This window comes from Syngnathus typhle, linkage group LG5 (assembly GCF_033458585.1).
Source record: "Syngnathus typhle isolate RoL2023-S1 ecotype Sweden linkage group LG5, RoL_Styp_1.0, whole genome shotgun sequence".
NCBI lineage: Eukaryota > Metazoa > Chordata > Actinopteri > Syngnathiformes > Syngnathidae > Syngnathus > Syngnathus typhle.
Window position 1 is genome coordinate 18,215,001 of NC_083742.1, and position 20,930 is coordinate 18,235,930.

The window sequence follows — 20,930 nt, forward strand, 5'->3', positions numbered from 1 at the left end:
TCTGAACAAATGTCTCAAATATCAAAACATTTTGCTATAGAGAGTCATTTCCATTTTTGAAGTAATCATAAATCAAGAAAAATGGCAGGTGCTTGAGCGCCACCTAGGGCCCAAATGTGCACGTGCCGGTGTATCTCGATACTCATATCTCTTTTGTTTCCTGGTGTCTGTCAGGTCCGACAGAAAGAGAAGTTTGGCCATTTGACAAAACCAGAGCTCCGCTTGAGGCTGCTCGTCTTTCCGTGAGAAGGGAAGAGGTTGCGGCGAGGCACTCGGAAAACACCGCATCGCTGTCGGAGAGAAAAGTGCTCTCCAGACTGGACTCAAAGAGGTTTACATCGGAATCCATTAATTACGACTGTATCCACCACTTGACTAATATGCCTTTTCTTTCACGATACTGTATCGGTAGCATTTTGGACCATCAATAACCTCTCATGCATCAACAGCCGTGGAGTCGGAGTTTACAAAAAATTCAACATACAATAAATCTCTGTACTGTACTTGTAGACAAACTGATACAAGTCACCATCGGTTGAAATCAGGGGTATGACAATTGCAAGTAATTGAAAGAAACCATTTATGAGAATATCTCAAAAAAGGGACAAACAATAATAAAAGAAATAGCACCGTTATGACGCTATACAGTTATGGTGTAATGATACATATTGGATTAAAATGTACGATACAAGTACAAATATATTATCAGTATGAGGCATTTTTGTCCCACCCCGGATTTGAACTTAGCCACTCTGTCGTCAATCTCAAAGCCGGCTTTCTCTACTAATCCGTTCCATCACTGTGAAAGTCGTCGAGGTAGCAAGATAGCACTTGAATGTGTTTGCGGTGACTTACTTGTGCATGCCTTTTGCTTGTGTGTGTGTGTGTGTGTGTGTGTGTGTGTACGTGTGCGTTTATGTGTGAGTGTGAGAAGAGCATATAGGTTGACAAAGTCTTGTGTGTGTGTGTGTGTTCCACATTTTTATTTGTAATTCTGCCTTCATCTTCTTACAGTAAAATAAAGAAAGGAATACTCGGCCCGTGTCTAAACTTTTAATGTTTTTAATTAAACATTAAATTAATTTAAAAAATAAAACTCATGTGTTGAACAAGTGCGATATCCACAGGAGTTGCCCGTTTATGTGTTTTTGTATGTATTGGTTCGGAACACTGACACACTTTGGTTAAGGTCAACAACTGCTCCAATGCATCCCGCTCGGCCTCATGATGGCCAAGCAGTGGCAAGCCTTCTCCGGGCTGTCGTCGTCATCATCATAGTCGATCCAGGTGTAGCGGCCGAAGCTACTCGGGGTGAGATTCCGGCCCACCTTGAGGCAAAACACAGAGGGTGGCCAATAGGGCGGCCACTTTGAGGCAAAACCTTTGGTGTTGTCCCCTCAAGCTCATCCTCAAAATGACAGAACAATAATTATGAAATCATAAAGTAGTAAATTCACAGTTTTAAAAATTGCATTAGTCTATATTTTTATGTCTTTGTATTTTAGAGAATATTTTGAAAATAATATTTTGAAGCGCAATTATATTTTACCAACTTTACAGATTTACACAAACAAGAGTATTTATTTACCTAAGGCGGCGAAGTTTAGACGTCTGATTGTTTTTTGTTTTTTTTTTGCCCCGATCCACGTACGTAAAACATAATGTCCTCTGGTTCATCGGCTCTTTATATTATGCCTGCACATTACGGAAGCCACACAAAACAACTTTACAGAATCTTAAATTTGGTCCACACAAACGGTGCACCATACTAAAAGGCGCTCCTTCGTTTTTTGAGTTTGGCTTTTAAGTGCGCCTTCTGATTCGGAAAATACGGTATTTTATATTTTCATAATTTATTTAAAACATTTTGATTTGAATAGAATCTTTTTTTAATTATTAAAGTATTACATGTATTGTTTAATTTTCTAATACTAAGTTAAAAATAAATTGGCAGAAAACATATATATTTATGTGCAAATTTTAATTAATAACGAACAAATGACGCCTTCATTTTAACATCTAATTAGTTCGGGCGCATCGTAAAACGGATCATTGGCGCCCCCTGGTGTTTAATTGAAGCATCAGCAACAACGGTAAAAGGCTCGTCGGCTGGTCAGTTATTAGTTCTAACACATGTTGACAGAAAATTATAACCAGAACGTCATCATTAAATCATTTCATTACTTGTAAAGTGCTGGAAATCCCCGCTTATTGTCTCTGTTGCATATTAATGACGCTGTTGTTGACGTCATGTGACTTCTCATGGAAAAGCCGCACAATTACGCATCAAAGGCGCACAAATTGCACAACTGAGTATTGTGCAAAATATGTTTTCTCTTGAAGAGTGACTCGTTAGGTTATGCGGTGTGGTTAGACCCACATGGAATTCTCTTTGCTTTGTTTTATTTAACAATGAACTTCAACAGGGAGTGGCAAAAAAAAAAAACCTCTTGGAGCCAAGCACACTTGGTTCTTTTTGGAAGAAATATTCACTCAAAATACAGAGTCCCTTAAAAAAAAAAAATTCCAGGTTTGCCATTTTAAGTTTTGTGGTCACTATTGTGGTCAGTCAGGGTGTCTCCTCCTTTGAGGCCTCTAGATGTTGGAAACCAAATGGGATCCACCATATGTGGTTTAGTTTGGTTTTTACGCTGGTCTCGCTAGTGTCACCAGCCGATTCTATCCAACGCACAAGGCCGATGAAAACGTCCTTATCTTTTCCCTTTAATCAACAGAGACATTAAGGTGCTTCCTTGACATGAGTATCTCCGCTGACCCAAGATAGAAACTTCTCCTGCGCCCGTGTGGCGGCCTGATAAATCGAGACTTTGCCGGCAGGCATCACTTGAACTCGACCTGGCAGGGCCTGAAATGAACGCGGGCCCGAGCGGCTCCCTAACAAGGCACGGAACACGGAAGGGGGTGACGGGATACGGACACTCAGCAGGTAGCAGGTGAGTGAGTCAACAAGTTGTCCTCTTTATTTAGACCTCGGCGTGACACGGGCGAGCGGAAATGATTTATCTTTGGTTATCTGTTTAAAGTTCACTTGCAGTTGACTGAAGCAAGAATGCTGCAATTTTAAGGCCGAATAAGGAAGTGAAGGCAATACTCGATAGATTAGGACATGACTACATTTCAATCTTCTTGAACTTTTGCCTATATTTAAAACTCAGTCACTGCCACTAGCGGCCATAGTTGTCAACAATGCATTTTTTACTGGTCTGGCAGTGAAAGAGTTTAGCGCACTGTATATTGTCATTTGCCTCCCAAAAAGAAAATATATATACCGTAATTTTCGGACTATAAGACGCACCGGCGTATAAGTCGCACCAGCCATAAAATGCCCAAAAAAAGAGAAAAAAAACATATATGTATATAAGTCGCTCCTGAGTATAAGTCGTCCCCCCACCCAAACTATGAAAAAAACCGCGACTTATAGTCCGAAAATTACAGTAATATACTTGCTGCTCTGGACGCTTTAAAAAAGACAAGGTACAACTAATGTGTGGCCCCGACTTTATTCTGTCTGCTTAAGTACATTGCCATTGGAAAAAAAAAACGAAAAAAAAACAGCAACTTTCCATGGAATTACCATTTCATGATGACGCTGTTCCCCTGCTTCTCTTGTTTTGGATTTCATTTGTATGAGCATAAGATGTGGTCGCTATCCGCTAACAGTCGGAGACACGTTTGAGCGTCGACAGGAAACTCACATGAGAGGTTATCACAAAGCTCCTCTTCACTGCAACGAGCAAGAGAGACTTACACTTGAATCATTCTCCATAGTCCACTCGAGTCTTCTGTGGATTAGATACGGTGATTTCTTCAATCGTCAACGGGTGGGGCGGGGTGACGTTAATCAAAGACACACCTTCAAGCCCAACCCATCGACAAAAGCTGCCGGACGATATGAAACATGTAAATGAGGAAAACCCAATCCCTACTTTTTTTTTTTTTGGCAACTGTTTGAGACATTTGATGACAGACATTGATTTACAAAAATGGATTTTCAACCGGACGGTGTCCCACCCGCAAGAATGGAACAGGGCCAGAGCTGCATGTCCGCACATACTGGCTGGTTTCTGGCTGAGAAAAGCGAGGGCAGTTTCCAACAGCGACTGGAATTCTTGCCACAATCGCTGTCATTGTCCACAATGTTCTTGTCGTTGCCATTTCATTCGTCCGATTTCGGATGCCTACTGTAGGAACAGTATACTAAACGCCATGATGAGACAGCAGCAGGCCACCCAAGGACTCTTCCGTTCACCTGAAGCACAGGAATCATATCAAGAGGACTCCACTTAAATCTGACAAATATTCTCTCACCTATTCTCGCACATTTCCAGAAGATCCCCAGAGGCCTGAAAGATAAAGTCACATTTTTACTGTGCAACCAGATACCGGAAAGGAGGCCTTGAGATAGAATGCATGCGGGAGATAATCTGAATTGAATAGTACAAAGACAGATAAACTACGAGTGGAACGACATATTAAATATTTGTCTTACAACAAATGGTTCCCAGAAAGTCCAGTGAACACAAAGATAATGTCACCAAACTTGGAGGCTGATTCATGCACCGCTACTAAACACCAAGCTGTAGTCTACAGATTGTTAAAGCTGCAGATGAAGCACACGTACCCGGTCTTATTCTTGTCCAGCAGGCTGGGAGCCAGCGCTCTGACGTAGGCACACGTACATATCAGGAGAAGAATCACCGTGAGCAGTGACTGGAAGTTGAAAATGGCTGACTGCAAAATGAAGGAATTTAAACATCAAATGTGTTGGAACACATGCCACAAAGGTGAGCTGCAGCAACACAAGACTTCTTTTCCTCGGTGACCAATGCATTCAATTTCCATCTAGAAGGAGTGGTTGAGAAATTTGAACTTGACCTGCTGCTTGCAGATCAATAGTTCAAAGTCAAAAGTCAAAGTCTGCTTTATTGTCAACATCTTCACATGCCGAGACACACAAAGACATCGAAATTACGTTTCCTCTATCCCACGGTGACAAGTTACTGTATTAAAAGTGTCAGGTTCAAATTATGTTATTCTAGGAACTTGTTTTTGTGTCAGCACATGCAATTGACCATTTGATTGATTCAAATGAGGCACTACGGTGCAAGTGATGTGATGGAAGCGTCCTCAATGGGACCATTGCATCTACGTGGCACAGGACACATGCAACCCAGACGAGAAAATCAAATTATATATACATAAAATCCATGATAATAAGTGACGATGAGTTACAAGGTGGCAATTATCGATGGATCGGTCACGGTTAAAACACAACTGCAAATTGGCCATTTACTTTTATTTACTGGCTAACCATTTAGCATCATAGCTACTTTAGCTAGCTGCTCCAGTTCAAATCCGTCCATTTACGCATATAATGCATTATTTAGTGTCTTAATAGGACTAAATCGAGGACCTGGTTCCGGCTGGACGCTTTAAAAAAAAAAAGTATTAATTAACGAATGTATGCGTTCTGCACAAAAATAGGCTTACCATTTTGACGGTACGTCAACGCCTCATATAACTTCCGGTCTTGAAGCGCTTGCGTGCGGTGACGTAATGACGCTATGCGTGCAAATCCAGGTTGCTGATTGGCTGACAGCCTAACAAAACAATAGTTGATAGTTACAGCTTGAATGAACAGGGAAACAAGCGTGCAGTAAATTTCATTTTCATAAACGATCGGAGATTGCAGTGTGCTAATAACCGTAAGTATGTTTTTACGGCTAGCATAAAGCAAACATTGGGACATTATTTCGTGATATTATTAAATTTCTGTGCAGCGACGCACCTCATTTGTAATCAAAATGTCATGTACCGTAAAGCCAAAGTAAGACACAGGCGCATACTATGACTTCCCTAGTGCTGCTAATCTTTTTTGCCAAGTGGTTACAAGAACACGCAAAAAGCGCTTGAGGTGTGCAGGAGAAGAGGGAAGAGAACTTTCCTGCACACCTCAAGCGCGTTTTGGTTCTTGGGTGTTCTGCTGAGGTGCAGTGGGGAGTCTGCGGACACTTTCAAAACATCACTGGACACATGTTCATTGCAAAGTAAAATAAAAGTACAATTCCCACGACAAAAGAAAACAATTGTCTTATATAAGGCCGTGGATGGGGAATATCTTGCTTCTCCCAATGTCATTATCAATTTTGGCAATCCCTTGCTCGCTTTGCACTTACAGAACCTAGCATTGTGTTTTGCTCCGTTTATAATATTGATAAGACAACTAATAAACAAAAGACAACGGTGGCAGGATGAAAGAGTCAAAGGTCATGAGCCCAAACTGTAGTGGAGCAAATGATCATTTGAACACTCCAGCGATTCTGTGTGAAGCACGTGAAGAGAATGACTTCAGGATCCTCTGAGGGCTTTTGTGCAGTTTGCAATTCCTAACAAAGAGCTCTTTTTTTTTTTTTAATATATAATTGGAATGTCCTTCTGTCATTACCACAGCCTCATCATCCCAGCAGACCAGATGTTACAGTAACTAATGACTAGCTGGGCTCCATTTATGAGGTTAAAGTTGAACCCTTCATCTCCATCATCTCCTTCGGTCCCCTCCTCTTGCCACACCCCTTCTCGAAGCACAAAGGGTCAACTTTAATGTGCCGCGTTAAGATTTTGGCATACGGCGCAGTCTGCTTGGCAGCTTATACAGTACAAAAAAAAAAAAGAAGAGTGCTGTCATGTCACATGTTATTGCAAGGTGTCTTAAAGGACTCAGAGACAACTAGCAACTAGCCTAACTGCCAATTAAGGCGCTCTTTTTCCCTTCAGTTCCAATTTCTTTGCCTTGTATTTAAGCAAGGAGGATGTTGAACTTACTCCCACCTCCACTGGAACTGCTAATCGCCTATTCTAGCCTGGACATCCGCAATCAAGTAAAAGTTCTCAAAATATTTCACAGGAAATCAAAGATGTTGCCAATAAACTAAAAGGACAGTTCAAACTGATTTTGTGGATTTCATTGCAACAATTTGATTATTACTTACATTGTATTCATATTGACATCTGATGTCATATTTAATTGTTTAGTTATTATTTTTTTTTAGAATACGGTGTTTCAAACTTTGGATTTTTCAACTGAGCGAAACGGCAAAGTGAGTCAATTTGGGGTCACCAAAATATTAACGTAACGGAAGTTGAAAAATCAGACTGCAGGGCTCGAAGCTTATTTTTTGCCAAAGTTGCCCTCGGGCAAGTTGGAGAAAATTTTACTTGCCCGAAACAAAATTTTACTTGCCCGAATTTTTTTGGAGTGGATCTTTACTTGCCCGACACATTTTTGCAATAAAAAAGACAACACTATAAGTTTTGCCTTCATATGCCTTCGTATCCGCCAACCGGAAACAAGCTCTGCTGGTGCGCAGGCGCAGAAGAGCCAGGGACGGGTGAGGGAGCATGCATTTAATTACGAAGCGCTTTGCCGTTATCAATGTATTGCAGACTTACACGAGAAACTAACCGCTCCCTAGAAAACAAAATGTCGGACCAGAAGCGGCAGAAGTTGCGAGAAATTATGCACAAAATCGTCTTTTTACAGCTTGAAAACTTGGTGTTATGGCAGGGCAAGTTCGGGCAAGTGAGGAAAAATTCTACTTGCCCGTCTGCCATCGCTACTTGCCCCGGGCAATCGGGCAATCGTTAGTTTCGAGCCCTGGACTGAAATGGGGCTGCTACTGGTCACATGAATTGTATCACACAAGTCTTATGTGTTGACTTGTTTTCAGCTTGCAGCATGAACGGAACAGTCAGACAGATCACCGTGGCCACAGACCCAGGCATCCCTTATTTCCTGCGAGTTGACTTTGCCGGCGACCTTGGTGCTGGCTTCACGCTCGCTCTCTCCGATCTCATCTCTGCGTGGAACGGAGAAGGTAAAGGGACACTTTGACAATTGCAGGTTTCAGCTCACGTCGACTGATTTTGCACACAAGCTAACAAATATCCAAAGTCTTGCATTTATTCTCACTGATTGCTAATTATTAAATTAATAAAAATAATAGAACAGGCCTACAGTGTATGTCTCACTTCAATATTTTTATGTCCTGGGACAAAAATTGTATCTCTGTCTAATAAAATAGATTTGATGTTTACCAGTTGGCCCACTGTAAAATATGCTAGGCCAGATAATTGACTTTAGGATATTTTCTGCCCATTGTTTTCCACATTCCCTCCCATCCGCACCAGGGAACATGTCATGAATGTACATCAGCATTTTCAGAAGAATATTTGGGGTTTGTATTTTTTCTAATTTTTTGCTGAGATATCCTTGGTCACCATAAGAACCCCCCCGCCCCCAAGGAGAAAAATCTTAGCGCCGCCCTTGCGCGTGTTTAACGAATGAAAATGGCAATAATGGAAATCTTGAAACGATGATACATATATATGCCTTATATGTACAAATTTTAAATAGGACATTCCTGAGGGTGCTCGGAAAGTCCAGTCTAGAACGGTTAAAAGCTGCAAGGGTCTTGGGACCCCATTCTGAGGAGTACTTGTTTCGAGTGATTACTCCATCACCTGTTCTATCAGTCCACAGACTGGCCCAACTGTTCACCTGCACCTGGCAAAAGCCTGCCCAATAATATTGTGAATCTGTTTTGCCATCCTCCTTTCACCTTTGTGCTGCAGCTTACAGGTGTATGAAGTCGATGAAGCCCGTCTTTGTGCGTGCACGCCGGTCTTGAGGCTGCAATGTACAGAAATGTACTTTCCGTGGAAGGACACCTGGAAACATAAGTGCTCCTTGCTTTTCTATTGCTGTCCATCGGCAGGGCTGACATGTTGGGCTGGGGCGGCGGCATGTGCCGCGTCGACCCCTCGCTCACCGTGCGTCTGCGTTTGATGTGTTAATTGAGACCCTCGGCGGCCGTATGGGCAGCTGTGCGACAGCTGATGACATTCCCCTCGGCTTCCCCGCACACTTCTTTAAATTTTGCGTACATTCGTGCCTTGCGACGTAATTTGTATTTACAATTTGGCTCTGCTTTTATCCTTTTACTCCCTGTCCATTTTCTCTCAAGTTGATTGACTTAGATGATCTTGCAACAAAAAAAAAAAGTGACGAAAATTCTTTCTGTCAAGTTTCAGAAGATGAGGTTCGGGAGGAGGCCAGCCACATGGAGGTCCCGATGGAGAGATACGTCGAGGATCTTCATCAAGCACTGATAGGCGGCGGAGACGGGAGGAGAGCCGATGACGTAGACGTCTATTCTTTCCAGCTCACTCCGGATCGCCGTCAACTCTCTTATCACAAAATGTGTGACGGTGTCCCGGTAAGCCAACATCTACACAATATCAACAATATTAAATAATTGACCACAAAAAAAAAATACTGCCCAACATGAAAGCATAAGTTAATATATTTACTTGCAGATTTAGAAAGGAACTCACCTCAATAATATAAAAAAATCGAGAGAGTTGCTTGTTGCTTTTTGTACAAAATGAGTTTTTGCTCTCGTAGTTTTTACGCAAGCATTCTTAGGAAATGTGTGATCCTATGTGGTAGCATTGATGAATAACTATGGGCCCCTGCAGAATTTAAATTACTCATCCCTGGTATCACATTTTATGATGGAGTACATCTGTCCTTTGACATGATCTGTAAATCACAGTGCATCACACTTAATTTAAAAGATAACGGAAAAAAACAAAACAAAACAAAAAACAAAGCCTATGTTTAGAAAGATCTCATTGATGGCTCATTACTTTGCTCTTAAATTCCTCAACACCCTGTGCCCACCCCCAGCTCCAACCAGCATTGTTCCCCAGGGAGAAATGCATAGCTCCTAACAGAAAGGAAGTCTTTTTACAGAGGGGGGGGGGGGGGTGTTAAGAAGATAAGGTTTATAGTCTCAATTATTGCAGAAATAGACAAGCCCCTTTCCCTCCAGGTGGCGGCACATGATAGAAATCATGCCAGGAGGTCGTGCTCCAATTGGCACACCCGGCCGGCACACCTCGGAAATGTTTCGGCCCCCAAAGGCTTGACTGATTCAACTCTGCTTAAATAGCAAGCTGTCCTTCACTTAAACCTACACGAGCTTCAGCGGCCGCAAATGAGAGTCCTTCGCCCATTCTTTATGGACACGAGCGGGCTCGACTCAGCACTGTACTTTCAGTGTTCTTCTTGTCGCGCTCTTGCCTCCAGGGTGCAGGTCACCCCCGGGTCTTAAGATATCCGTCTCGGCAGAGGCGACCAGAAGGCGAAAGCTCAATAACACTGTAAAAGACCATAAAAGCCTGATTTATGGACAGGACGTCCTAATCTAGTGATTAGTTGATTAAGGTTTGCTTCTTTTTAACTCCCTGTAGCTTTCTTTGTGAGTGTGTGTGCTCCATGTATGAAAGTGTGTCAGTGAACAGTTTCTCCGGGGAACATTGGTGCCCAGGCTGATGGAGTTTTTTTTATATACATACACTACCGTTCAAAAGTTTGGGGTTACAAAATTATTTGGGTGACCCCAAACTTTTGAACGGTAGTGTATATATTTATTTAGATAATTATTTATAAATTACATATATATAATCTTCTGTGTAAAAAATCTTATAATATATATCTATATTTATATTCATAGATTATATATAATCATATACAAATATAAGATATAATTTATAATATTTAATCCATAATATTTTATTATACTAATATTTACACTACCGTTCAAAGGTTTGGGGTCAGCCAAACAATTTTGTGACCCCAAACTTTTGAACGGTAGTGTATATTATTGTGCAGTGCTGTATAAATAAAGGCGAGTTGAAGTTTAGGTAAATTATTACATGGCATTGAATTTATAAGAAAGACAATTAAAATAAAGAAATAAAATGAGCTGGATTTTTGAAATGTTTCTTGATACATGGGTGTGCAATGTGTGTGGCACCCTTGACACTTTTAACACCTACTTTTTTTTTTTTTTTGCTCTCTTTCACTGCCTTTTCCCAACACGTGAGAGGTTAAATAGTTTTCCCAGCCAGATAATTTGAGGGTACAGGCATAGTCAAGTATTTGACAGGTTAGAAATAGGGAAAAAAAGGTGGGTTGGGACAAAACAGGTGTTGAACTTGAACTCACATGAATATTTTATGAATATGAGCACAGAAGTGGTAATGATGAATGTCATTTAGGTTAACTGCTACTAAGCAGGTGTTTTTGGTGATCTCCTCCTCTACTCATGTTTAAGTACAAATCTGAGAATGTTTCCAGGAAAGTTCCCTTTGCACGCAAATTTGCTAGACTTCAGTCTTAAGTATTTTTATGCCACGCAGTTTGATCAAATCTTCTCATTCCTTAGTAACGCTCATACTTTCCTTTAAACTTCCTATGAAGTTAAAAATGTCTTTGGGCCATTACGTTCCACGCTATGACGAGAGACGCTAGCCACGAGCTAGCCCTAGTTCATTTCGGTGAATCAAAAACAAATACAAACGTGTTTTTTTCCGTGTTTTATTGGACGCTCTGAATGACTGTGGGAACATCCTCGTTATCAGGCCCGACCTGGCGACTCCCGCCCCTGCTTCCTGCGACTTTATCTTGCTCCACGCCTCCTGACGGCTCTAATGTCCTCTCCGTGCCCACACTTCCTGTCCTGAGCACACTTACTCACTTTCTACGACTTCATTCTGTCATCATGCCACTCGGTGTTATCACTCCCCATTCCTTGCTTACTTGGAGATGCTTAACCCTTGGATACCGAGCGGTTGGGTCAATTTTGACCAAAATATACCAAACTAAAAATAATTATCCCACGCATCATACTGAATAGCGTTTCTAATTTTTGTCTCCCTCGCATGACATGTCGTATCAAATTCCCATATACGTATTTGTATTACCTCCATGTCACTATTTTGACCCCTGTGGTATGCGGTGTTAAGTCCGAATATTGGCTGTTATGACAGGCCAAGTATCTTTTACACCAATGTCCGCCCATTCTGCTCTTGTTTGACCTCGTGCTCTGCTTTCGCTGTGTGAAGACACACAAAAACAAACATCGGACCACACATTTGACCACTGTGCGATTCGAAGTCATGAACCCAGATTTACTTTCAAAAATCCTACTCAATATAACATTTAGCGCTGGCCATAATATTAGGCACTGAGAACACAATTTAGCCTTTCAAAAAGAGATTTTTGCATTGTTTTATTACATCAAAAAGTGTCAGAAGGTCATGGATCTTTAAACCTCCCGCACCTTCGGCTGACCTTTAACGTTATCTCTTTGTCTCAGGGGAGAAGCCGATGCCCAAGAAAATAAATTGAGCATTCTAGGATCTCTTTCTTCTTTCCACCAAGACCAACAATCAATAATAAACAAATTCCATCACCCTCAAGCACCGGGCTTGCTTTTACTTTGATGTATAGCTCTTGTTTAGTCCACATTTCCTCCTCAAGGGTGTGAGCGGGATAAATTGTTGGTGATGAGATATCGACTTGCCACTAATTACCGTATTTTCCGCACTTTAAGGCGCATCGGATTATAAGGCGCACCTTCAATGAACGGCCCATTTTAAAACTTTGTCCATATATAAGATATATACATTTGGCCCGCGGGCCGGACTTTGGACACGCCTGCTGTAGTGGCTCAATACTGGTCCATATATAAGGCGCACCTGATTATAAGGCGCACTGTCGGCATTTGAGAAAATTGGAGGATTGTAGGTGCGCCTTACAGTGCGGAAAATACGGTAACTCCATAGAAAGACCTCTTATGGACACATTAAAAATGTCCAAATTCATGTACTGTATTCGAGTCTGAACAGAAACTCTGCATTGTAATCATGGTTACATTTTTTTTGTCAACGCTTAAAGATGACAGCCAAATTGTACTTTACATGATCTCCATTCGTATACTGTTGTTGATTTATTTCCAAATGATTTACTTTACGGTCAGATGACAGACAGCAGCAGGTTCAGGAGCAGATGGATGGAAAATTATAGTGGAGATGAAAGCTTCTTGTAAATTATAGATGTGATTATTTTAGATACATAGTTGGCTTGGAGGAGTGTAAAGCATTCAGTGTATGCAAACTGAGACATGAATATAAGCCTTGGTGTCTTAAATCAGCCATTCCTCTTACTGGGCTTCTACCAAGCAAAGACTCATCGTTTGGTAGTGGAACATCTTGCACAAAGTCTTAGTCACAAGTCAGTGCACAACGTTGGATTTCCCTCTGCACTGGATCAATGTGACATTCTCATGAGTCTCTCTGAGCATCCTTCTCAGAATCATCGGGGTGGTCTTCCATGTGGTATTTCCACATTTGAATTGAATTCATTTTATAAAATTGCTCTTGTTAGCATTCAATAGACTCCACTTTGTTCAATGCGGTCATCGTTTTATAGTGCTCAATTTCATTTTGTTTTTCTCACTTAACACAGTGTAACTTAAGTTCCCTCGAACAACAATTACTTTTTTTTTTTTTATTTGCATGCAGCAGAGAAAGGTAGACCACACACATACAGGCATGCAGGGAGAAATGTCAGCGGGAGGGGGCGAGCAAGTGGAGACGTCACCCGCTAAGCTGAGTGTCGAGGGTTTCAGTGCGGTAATATTGTTGAGAGTGTGAAGGTCATTTCATAGATTAAAATTAGGGATGGACGATTACCGATATTTAAGATCAGGAGCAGAGATTAGAACGACAGAAAAGTTCCATTAACTTCATACAATTTGAGAATAAAAATCCTCTATTGGGCTTTGTAGGTCTTTCTTTAATTGTTTTTTGGGGGGGAAATTTTATGCATCAAAATACATTAGTTGTATCGATGCTTGGTATCGGTGACTGCTCAAGAATTGAGTATCCTACCGCATTGGCCTGAAAAAAATATGCTAGCAATCATCCTTTATTAAAAATGACAGTGCTGAAGTGACAGTTTACTCACAGCATGCAGTCTGTTTACGTCTTTGGTGAAATTTTGAACTAGAAGCCAATGGGGAGGAAACTGGTGTGTTGACTCCCAGTTGAGCTGCTTGGCTATGAATCCTCCCCCCTGTGTTTGTCCCAGACGGACGAAAACACCTCATCATCACATAAAGTCTAGCACCTCAGAGAAAACCTGATGTCATGGTTCGTCGCACCTTTGCACTGCATGAGGATCACTGTTGTGATGGCACACCGTGCAAATGTTTGCTGAAACTCAAATTTGGAAAGCGGTTGCCAGTTATCATTTATGTTTCACCACGACGGGTCTGTTATGATCATTTTCTCTATTTTTGCAACTTCTGTGGCAAATCCCCTTTGCATTTGGTAACAGAGACTCTCCACACTTTGCTTTTTAGTGAAATGTTATTGTAGAGTTGATACAGCTTGATCTCGCTCGATATTGCCACTGCATTTTTTGTTGGCGGTTCGCTCTCCGACGATGGACTCAAATATCAAATCGGCGACATAACTAGATTTTTTTTTTTTTTTTGTCTCTTCCTGTTTTTAGGTGCGTTTAGCTCTTTAACGCTTCAGCCCGTTCCAGATCCGTTTGCGCTGATCCGGGAGTTGATTCGACAGTCGCTCAAACGCAACACGAACCTGGTGAAGGATAACTCGCAACTATTGAGGGAACCGTCAATTGAAAGGAGCATCACGCGCAAATCCTTCAAGAGTAAGTTTTGAGAACGTTTTGTTTTTTTTCTTTTCTCATCTTAAAACGTGAAATAAATGACGACCCAAAAATGTCAACACTGCCAGACTAGTAATACTGTAATATTTATTAACCGTTCCAACTTTTGTTGGTTTTTGGTCCTCACTGCCAGATGTTTTTATACACAAGCAGTCAACCGTTATGACATCATCACCGGTCCCCCTCTCTGAGTAGTGAAAGTTACGCCCAGGGCTCCTAACTATGCTTGAGATTTCTGAGAACTGCTGCAATTGCCTTTCAAGTTCTTTTTTCTCTCATTGTTTTTCTCGCCTAGGTTTCATATTCTTCTGAGCCAAATGACTCCAAAACACTTGCCCCAAATATGTGATGTCCTGTATACACTAGTGCCTCGATCTGTCGTCACTAGCTCGAACATCGTCGTGTTCAGGATAAGGAAACGATGACAAGGGACCTGTACAGCCGTTTTGTTCTGGTGCTCAATGAGAAGAAGGCTAAAATCAGGAGCCTGCAGGATGAGATTAGTCAGCTCCGACCGGCTGCCCCCGTTCAGAGGAAGCAAAGGTCAGCTGGAAATAATTGTGACTTCAACTGATTATTAACATACCTAATGTGTCAGAAAAGTACCAGGACTGTCACCACAATTTATTTAACAGTACCCACACTTTTTTTTATCGGTATTTTCGATTTCTTTTAATTATTATTGATTTTCTAGAAAAGCATTTGACCATGACCATTTTTACAACCCAACCTTAAGTTGTAATCACATGTGGAATCTGTTTCCAGTCTTTAAAAAAAAATGTTTTTACTTTGGTCAACATAATAACCAAGGCGTTGTAAATTGTATTCCTGTAAAGTAGATAAAAGAGTTTTTTTGGCAGTTGGATTAAATTACAGTACTGTGGTCGTAAATTCTCATCTGTATAATTCTACTCTCCACCTAAGAGGATGATTTACTCTTTTTGACGCTAATGTATGGAGACTATAATGGAAATCTCAGAGACAACGAGAACCACTTGGATGCGTTATTATTCGGCGCCAAAATGACGTCAAATCAGCACAAGCCACACCTCGTTAGTTTCCGTTCAGTCGACCAATTTTGAAGAGCAACGGAAGACTTGACTCTGCTTCCCCGCCTTTTTTTTTTTTGTAAAATGAAATAATGACTGATAATCACCCTACATAATACAGACACTACTTTTATTTTCAAAGAGCAATTTCAAGTGAGGACGACAGCCCAGACAGTCAAGAGGAAACATTTCAGGACAGCCATCCATCGCTGGAACCAACCATCCTCATCTCAGGTTTGTGTTTGATCCGAAATAAATGGCTATGCTGCCCACCACGTGTCAAACACATTTTTGTCGCTCATTATGACTGTCAACGCCATACGTGATATACAATATAGGCTACACAGCAAACTGACGAGTGTTGACATCAGAGACGAGTAAAAACTGCTCCGATATTTTCAAAAGATACATGGTAATACAAATTGAGCAATATCAATTTGCAATTTTAGTATTGACACATGAAGTCGATGCGTAATTTGTCTTTGCGGGCCACGTAAAATGAAGCAGCGGGCCTTATCTGGACCCCCGGGCCTTGACTTTGACACCTATGGTGTACAGTGTGGTCAATTTGATCCGCTTTATTCCGTCAGCCGCACTTTGACTTCCGATCAGGCTTCAGATGGAAAAATGAGGGCCGCACTGCACTCACTGATGCACTTCTGGGATGTTTATTGAACGAGACAAGCAGCCAAACAGACAAGTAGCTTGGCAAGCGTCCAAACGGAGCCGCAGTCGGAGCTGCTGACGTATTCTGCTCGGCACACTTCCACACTTTTCTCAACTGCTGTGTCGTGTTGCGAGCCATAGTGTCCCCCCCCCCCCCCTCCTCCCTCTTTTCCAGTTATTCCATTTTACCAGCCAATAAAATTCCCCAGTTGAAAATAACTTACCTACATAAGCAAAAAAATATATAATAAACTTCAATGCACAAACAAGCAACCCCCTGGTGGCTAAATTCTGAGGAGAACTACGAAGTCGACCGTGATTGCGTCCACGCAGGCAGCTCTTACTTCCTGTGTCAACCAAGCAACGGAGTCTGCGAGGTTGGAGTCGCTCACAAACTACCTCATGATGCAAGATAATACGCCTGCCACACCTCGAAACTCCTGCCAAGTGCAGACATGGAGTGTTCACTCAAAGCATGTCTTTGAAAATTACTCACCACTCGTGTATCAATAAACTTTCCCTACTATTTCGTGTCATTAGACAGATGTTTTCAAGATGCGCCGTATAATTTTTTTTTTTTTTACTAATGACAGAGCCCAATTGGAAAAAAAAAATAAACACAGCCTCGGGGTTTATTCTTATTCTTAAATCACCGCTAGATCAAACTTGACGTCCGAGGGCCAGATACGGCCCGCCACATTATTTTATGCAACCTGCAAAGACAAATCGTGCATAGACTTCATGTGCCAATACTAAGATTACAAATTGTCTTTACTTGAAAAAAAATAGAGATATTACTGGTCATTTTTATAACCATTCCATTTTTTTAAAAATTGAACAGTTTTTACTAGTCTCTGATTTCAAAACTAGTTATTCATCCGTTTGTTTTGTAGCCTATACTACAAGAAGTTGACAGTCCGTCTGAAGGACACGTGACTACGGAGCGGCCCACGACAAAAATGACTTTGGCACCTCAGCTTTAGATAAAGGAGACAAAGATGGAAGTAAGATAATAGTCGGAAGGCACAGTGGGGGGCGGGGGCACCACGAATAAAAGTTACTTAGAGTGATTGTTGTTAAAGGCAATGTAGAGTCAATTAATCTGTTCTGGTATTTTTTTTTTTTATTATTTCTAATCTGGATTTAACTTTGCAAGTGTTAAAGGGCAAACAGCAGCTAAGCTTGTTTGCTTGAGATGAATGATGCTGAATCTAAGTATGTGTCTCTCTACGCAGGCCATAATCAAACCAGCCAGGGTTTCTCTCTTGACCACACCATGCCTCTTGTTGACCAAAAGCCAGGAACTTCTAAAATGGAATGAATCACAGGTTTGTCAGACGTCCATGAAAAACTTGCAATTTTCAAGCTATTTCTGACACGCTGTCATCAGATGAATTTTGCTCGGTTGCATGTTTCAAGTCATCAGCGATGACTTGTTACGGCACAATCAATGTTTTGACTTTTTCCGTAAAGCGCCGTTTGGCGTTGTTGTTGAAAGATAACTTTGTTCACTGGAAATCAGAAGGCGTTTGATAGAAATGAATCATGCAGATGTGTTCAGCACAGATTCCGGGTAGAATTTTCAAAGCAGCAATCAAATTTTAGGAAACATTCTTTTCTTGGATTTTGTCTTCAAAATTTTGTAGCTTTCAGATAAATACAACTTGGATTTTCATATCTTCCATAGCAAAGACGTATGAAACACCCTGTACATGTTTCCCTCCCCAACGAAAAAATGAAATTACGATTTCAAATGATTAAATTTCTTCAAATTGTTCCTTCTTCCTCTGTGAGATGACGTCTGGGAATCCGCATGGACACCAACCAAGACAAAGTGTTGCAATCTCCTTATGACTAGTCAGCTCCCCCATTTTTAATCCTCAAGGGGCTTCTCCAATTTATACTCCTCGAATGGGGGGGAAAAAAAAATTACATCTGGATTGTTTTAATAATGCTCATCCTGCGTGGAGACCTCAGTGGTGCCGTCACGCAATGCGCTCAAATGCGTCACTGATCACGTGATCAAGAGGAAGCGAGCGTTCCCTCAAAGCGCTCCCGGGAACGGATGGCGTTGCCACTAATAACTTGGAGAAAGCGTTTGAGATGACACCAGGAGCATGGAAGTCATTTTTCAACAATTGCCTTGAACTCAGCAAGTCTTGGCTCCGGGTGAGACCGAGGAGAGCGCAACATCTTGCGCCGGCTACACCCAGAAAACATCGTGTCATCTCCAGGCAACCACTCCTGCTTTGTTGGACCTTATTTGTCATTTCCAGCTGAGGTCCACCTCCACCATTTATTGATAAATGCCCTATGCCTTAAACTAGAGGTGTCCAAACTGTGGCCCCGGGGGCCTTTTTCGGCCTGTTGTCCATTTTTTTTACCAGCCTGTGTCAAATACTTCTATACATTCACAATGACATGTCGTTTGCCTGTATTGATTCTCTGCGGAAAAAAAGGTTTGGACAGCTCCGCCTCTTAGCGTTGACCTGCTTATATTTGTCATTGTTATCCACTCGTCTACTGACCTCACGAAGCTGAGGTGTGTTAAGATGAGGTTAATGGGGTTATTCTCCTCCCCTTCTAACCCTCACCTCCGCTACCAACATCAGGTCCCGAGATCACGGCTGCGGAATGATTTGAAGAAAACTCGGGATTCTCGCATGTCCGGCCATTCGTCGTCGTCGGCCTTTATAATTCTGGTATTGTGAAATACCGTATATGTCAGAATATATATACCGTAAATTTTGGACTATAAGCCGCTACTTTTTTCCAAAATTTTGAACCCAGAGTCACGAATTTTAGCTGGTGCGGTTTATAGTCCGGTGCGGCTTATAGTCCGAAAATTACGGTATATATTCACGTGATGTATTCATCGATCACTGGTTTACTGTTACTGAATCAAATAAACAGGTGAAGAAGCTTTGTTCTGAGTGAACATGATTTCTGGAGAATCTTAAAGTTTGTCCAGTTTGCACAATCCTATTCTATTCTAACGGAACAGCTCCATGACGTGGACCTGGTCTGGTTCTCGTTACCGACCCATTTTCTTGCGTCATTCTCACACACACACACTTCCTGTCTGTTTGTTCCTTTGCCATTCTTTCAGAAGTTTGCAAAATGGTGGTGGTCTCTGTGGTTCAGCATGCGAGATTTTTCCAAATAATCACCAAAAGAACTCAAGATGAGGCCGATTCGTTTTGGTTAGTTGGCTGAGTCACCGTCACTGGGACCACTCAGTGGGTACAAGTACTTAATAAGCTTTGGGTGTATACAGTACTCGTTGTCCTAGCATGTTATTCATTCCCAGCGCTGCGAGCTTCACTAAGATCCGAATCTTTATTGTTGAGTTCAGTTTAATTCGGAAAGGTACACATTTTTTTTTTTTTTTTTTTGCTCGTGCATGGCAGACATAAACGGTACGGGATGTTCCGATCTCATCGCCTTTGAAATCTGTATTTTACGCTATTGCTTTCAACTACTCTAATTATCTGCATGGGAAAATCCGTTTTAGCTGCGTTGAAGTCGAGACGGAGTTGCGGTGCTACATATTCCGCTTCATAGGTTTTATCTACACACCCGGTGGTGATTTCTCAATTTTCTGGAAATTGTTTATGGAAAGGGCTTTTGGCAGCCATGACACATCGCTTTTTGACATACGGGTTGTGTTACCGATCGCCACGCTGTTGTAAATTTCGGGGGTGGAAGACCGCATGAGAAGAAGACAAAATGAAAACACCAAATTTGATGCCGCTTACCTCTCTTGGCCTCCAAATAAAGCTTGAGGGATCATCCTCAGTGGTCTGGGCCTCCATGCTTGGCTCCATAGGATCAAGGTTCACATCTGTCCAGAGGCAACTTCATTTTCCCACACAATGGAAGCCTCACTCACTTACAGTGTGCAACTTTATGAATATGAAATAAGTTTCTAGAGAGCCAGGTATGAATTGAACAATATGTTTATTATAGTCTAACTAACCATTAGGCACTAAGAGTCCTTAAATGGTGGCTGATTTAAGATTGTCTATATTTGGAATAAATTCCCCAGATAGCTTTCAATCCAAGCTTGATTCAATTTTGTCAGTTGATTTTTTTTTCTGTCTTTTGCTCTTTGAAGGAAGATTTGATTTGATTTATGAAGGGAAAATGTGCTTAGGTTGAATTATGTTTGAAGCATTCATTTCTACATTTCTCCCACTCCAAAGTTTATTCTTACTTGGCAATGTTTTTCACAGAAGTCATGGTCGTATAGTTTATGGAACTGGAGGCTTTCCGGTCTCTCTTGGACGTTTTGAATTATTCCAGCAGTGAACTGCTAAACACGACCCCCCCCCCCCCCCCCCTCACCTACAAGAAAATGCTTGCACCGTTTCAATAAAACATCCCTGCGGGGGCCAGGGAGAAATTTAATGCCCCTTTAATGCTGTCTGTCGTGGCGTGGGGCCGGAGATGGACCACTTTTATAAGTCGTACCATATAGGGCTCATCATGGGGCCCTCGCAGTCGATCAAACATGCTTACGATTTCAAACGACGGCGAGTGACGTGCAACTTCACTGTGGTGAGTCGTTTAAAAAGTGATTAGAT

General features: G+C 41.6%; 2 protein-coding genes and 1 pseudogene across 2 annotated transcripts in view; 2 read left to right on the plus strand and 1 right to left on the minus strand.

Moving 5' to 3' along the window:
• LOC133154136 (uncharacterized) overlaps nucleotides 1–1,126 on the plus strand; it is an 8,506-nt gene extending 7,380 nt beyond the window's left edge. The window contains exon 10 of the mRNA XM_061278608.1: nucleotides 175–1,126. Coding sequence (XP_061134592.1) covers nucleotides 175–205 — 31 coding nt within the window. The 3' untranslated portion in view covers nucleotides 206–1,126. The remainder of the gene's footprint in view (nucleotides 1–174) is intronic.
• Nucleotides 1,127–3,505: 2,379 nt separating this feature from the next.
• Nucleotides 3,506–5,601, minus strand: tmem167a (transmembrane protein 167A). The gene is made up of 4 exons (XM_061278609.1): nucleotides 5,512–5,601; nucleotides 4,643–4,752; nucleotides 4,330–4,364; nucleotides 3,506–4,270 (listed from the first exon to the last, which is right to left on the minus strand). The coding sequence occupies exons 1-4, from the start codon at nucleotides 5,512–5,514 to the stop codon at nucleotides 4,200–4,202; spliced, it is 219 nt and encodes a 72-aa protein (XP_061134593.1). The 5' UTR covers nucleotides 5,515–5,601; the 3' UTR covers nucleotides 3,506–4,199.
• Nucleotides 4,663–19,270, plus strand: LOC133154138 (DNA repair protein XRCC4-like; annotated as a pseudogene).
• The last annotated feature ends 1,660 nt before the right edge of the window (nucleotides 19,271–20,930 follow it).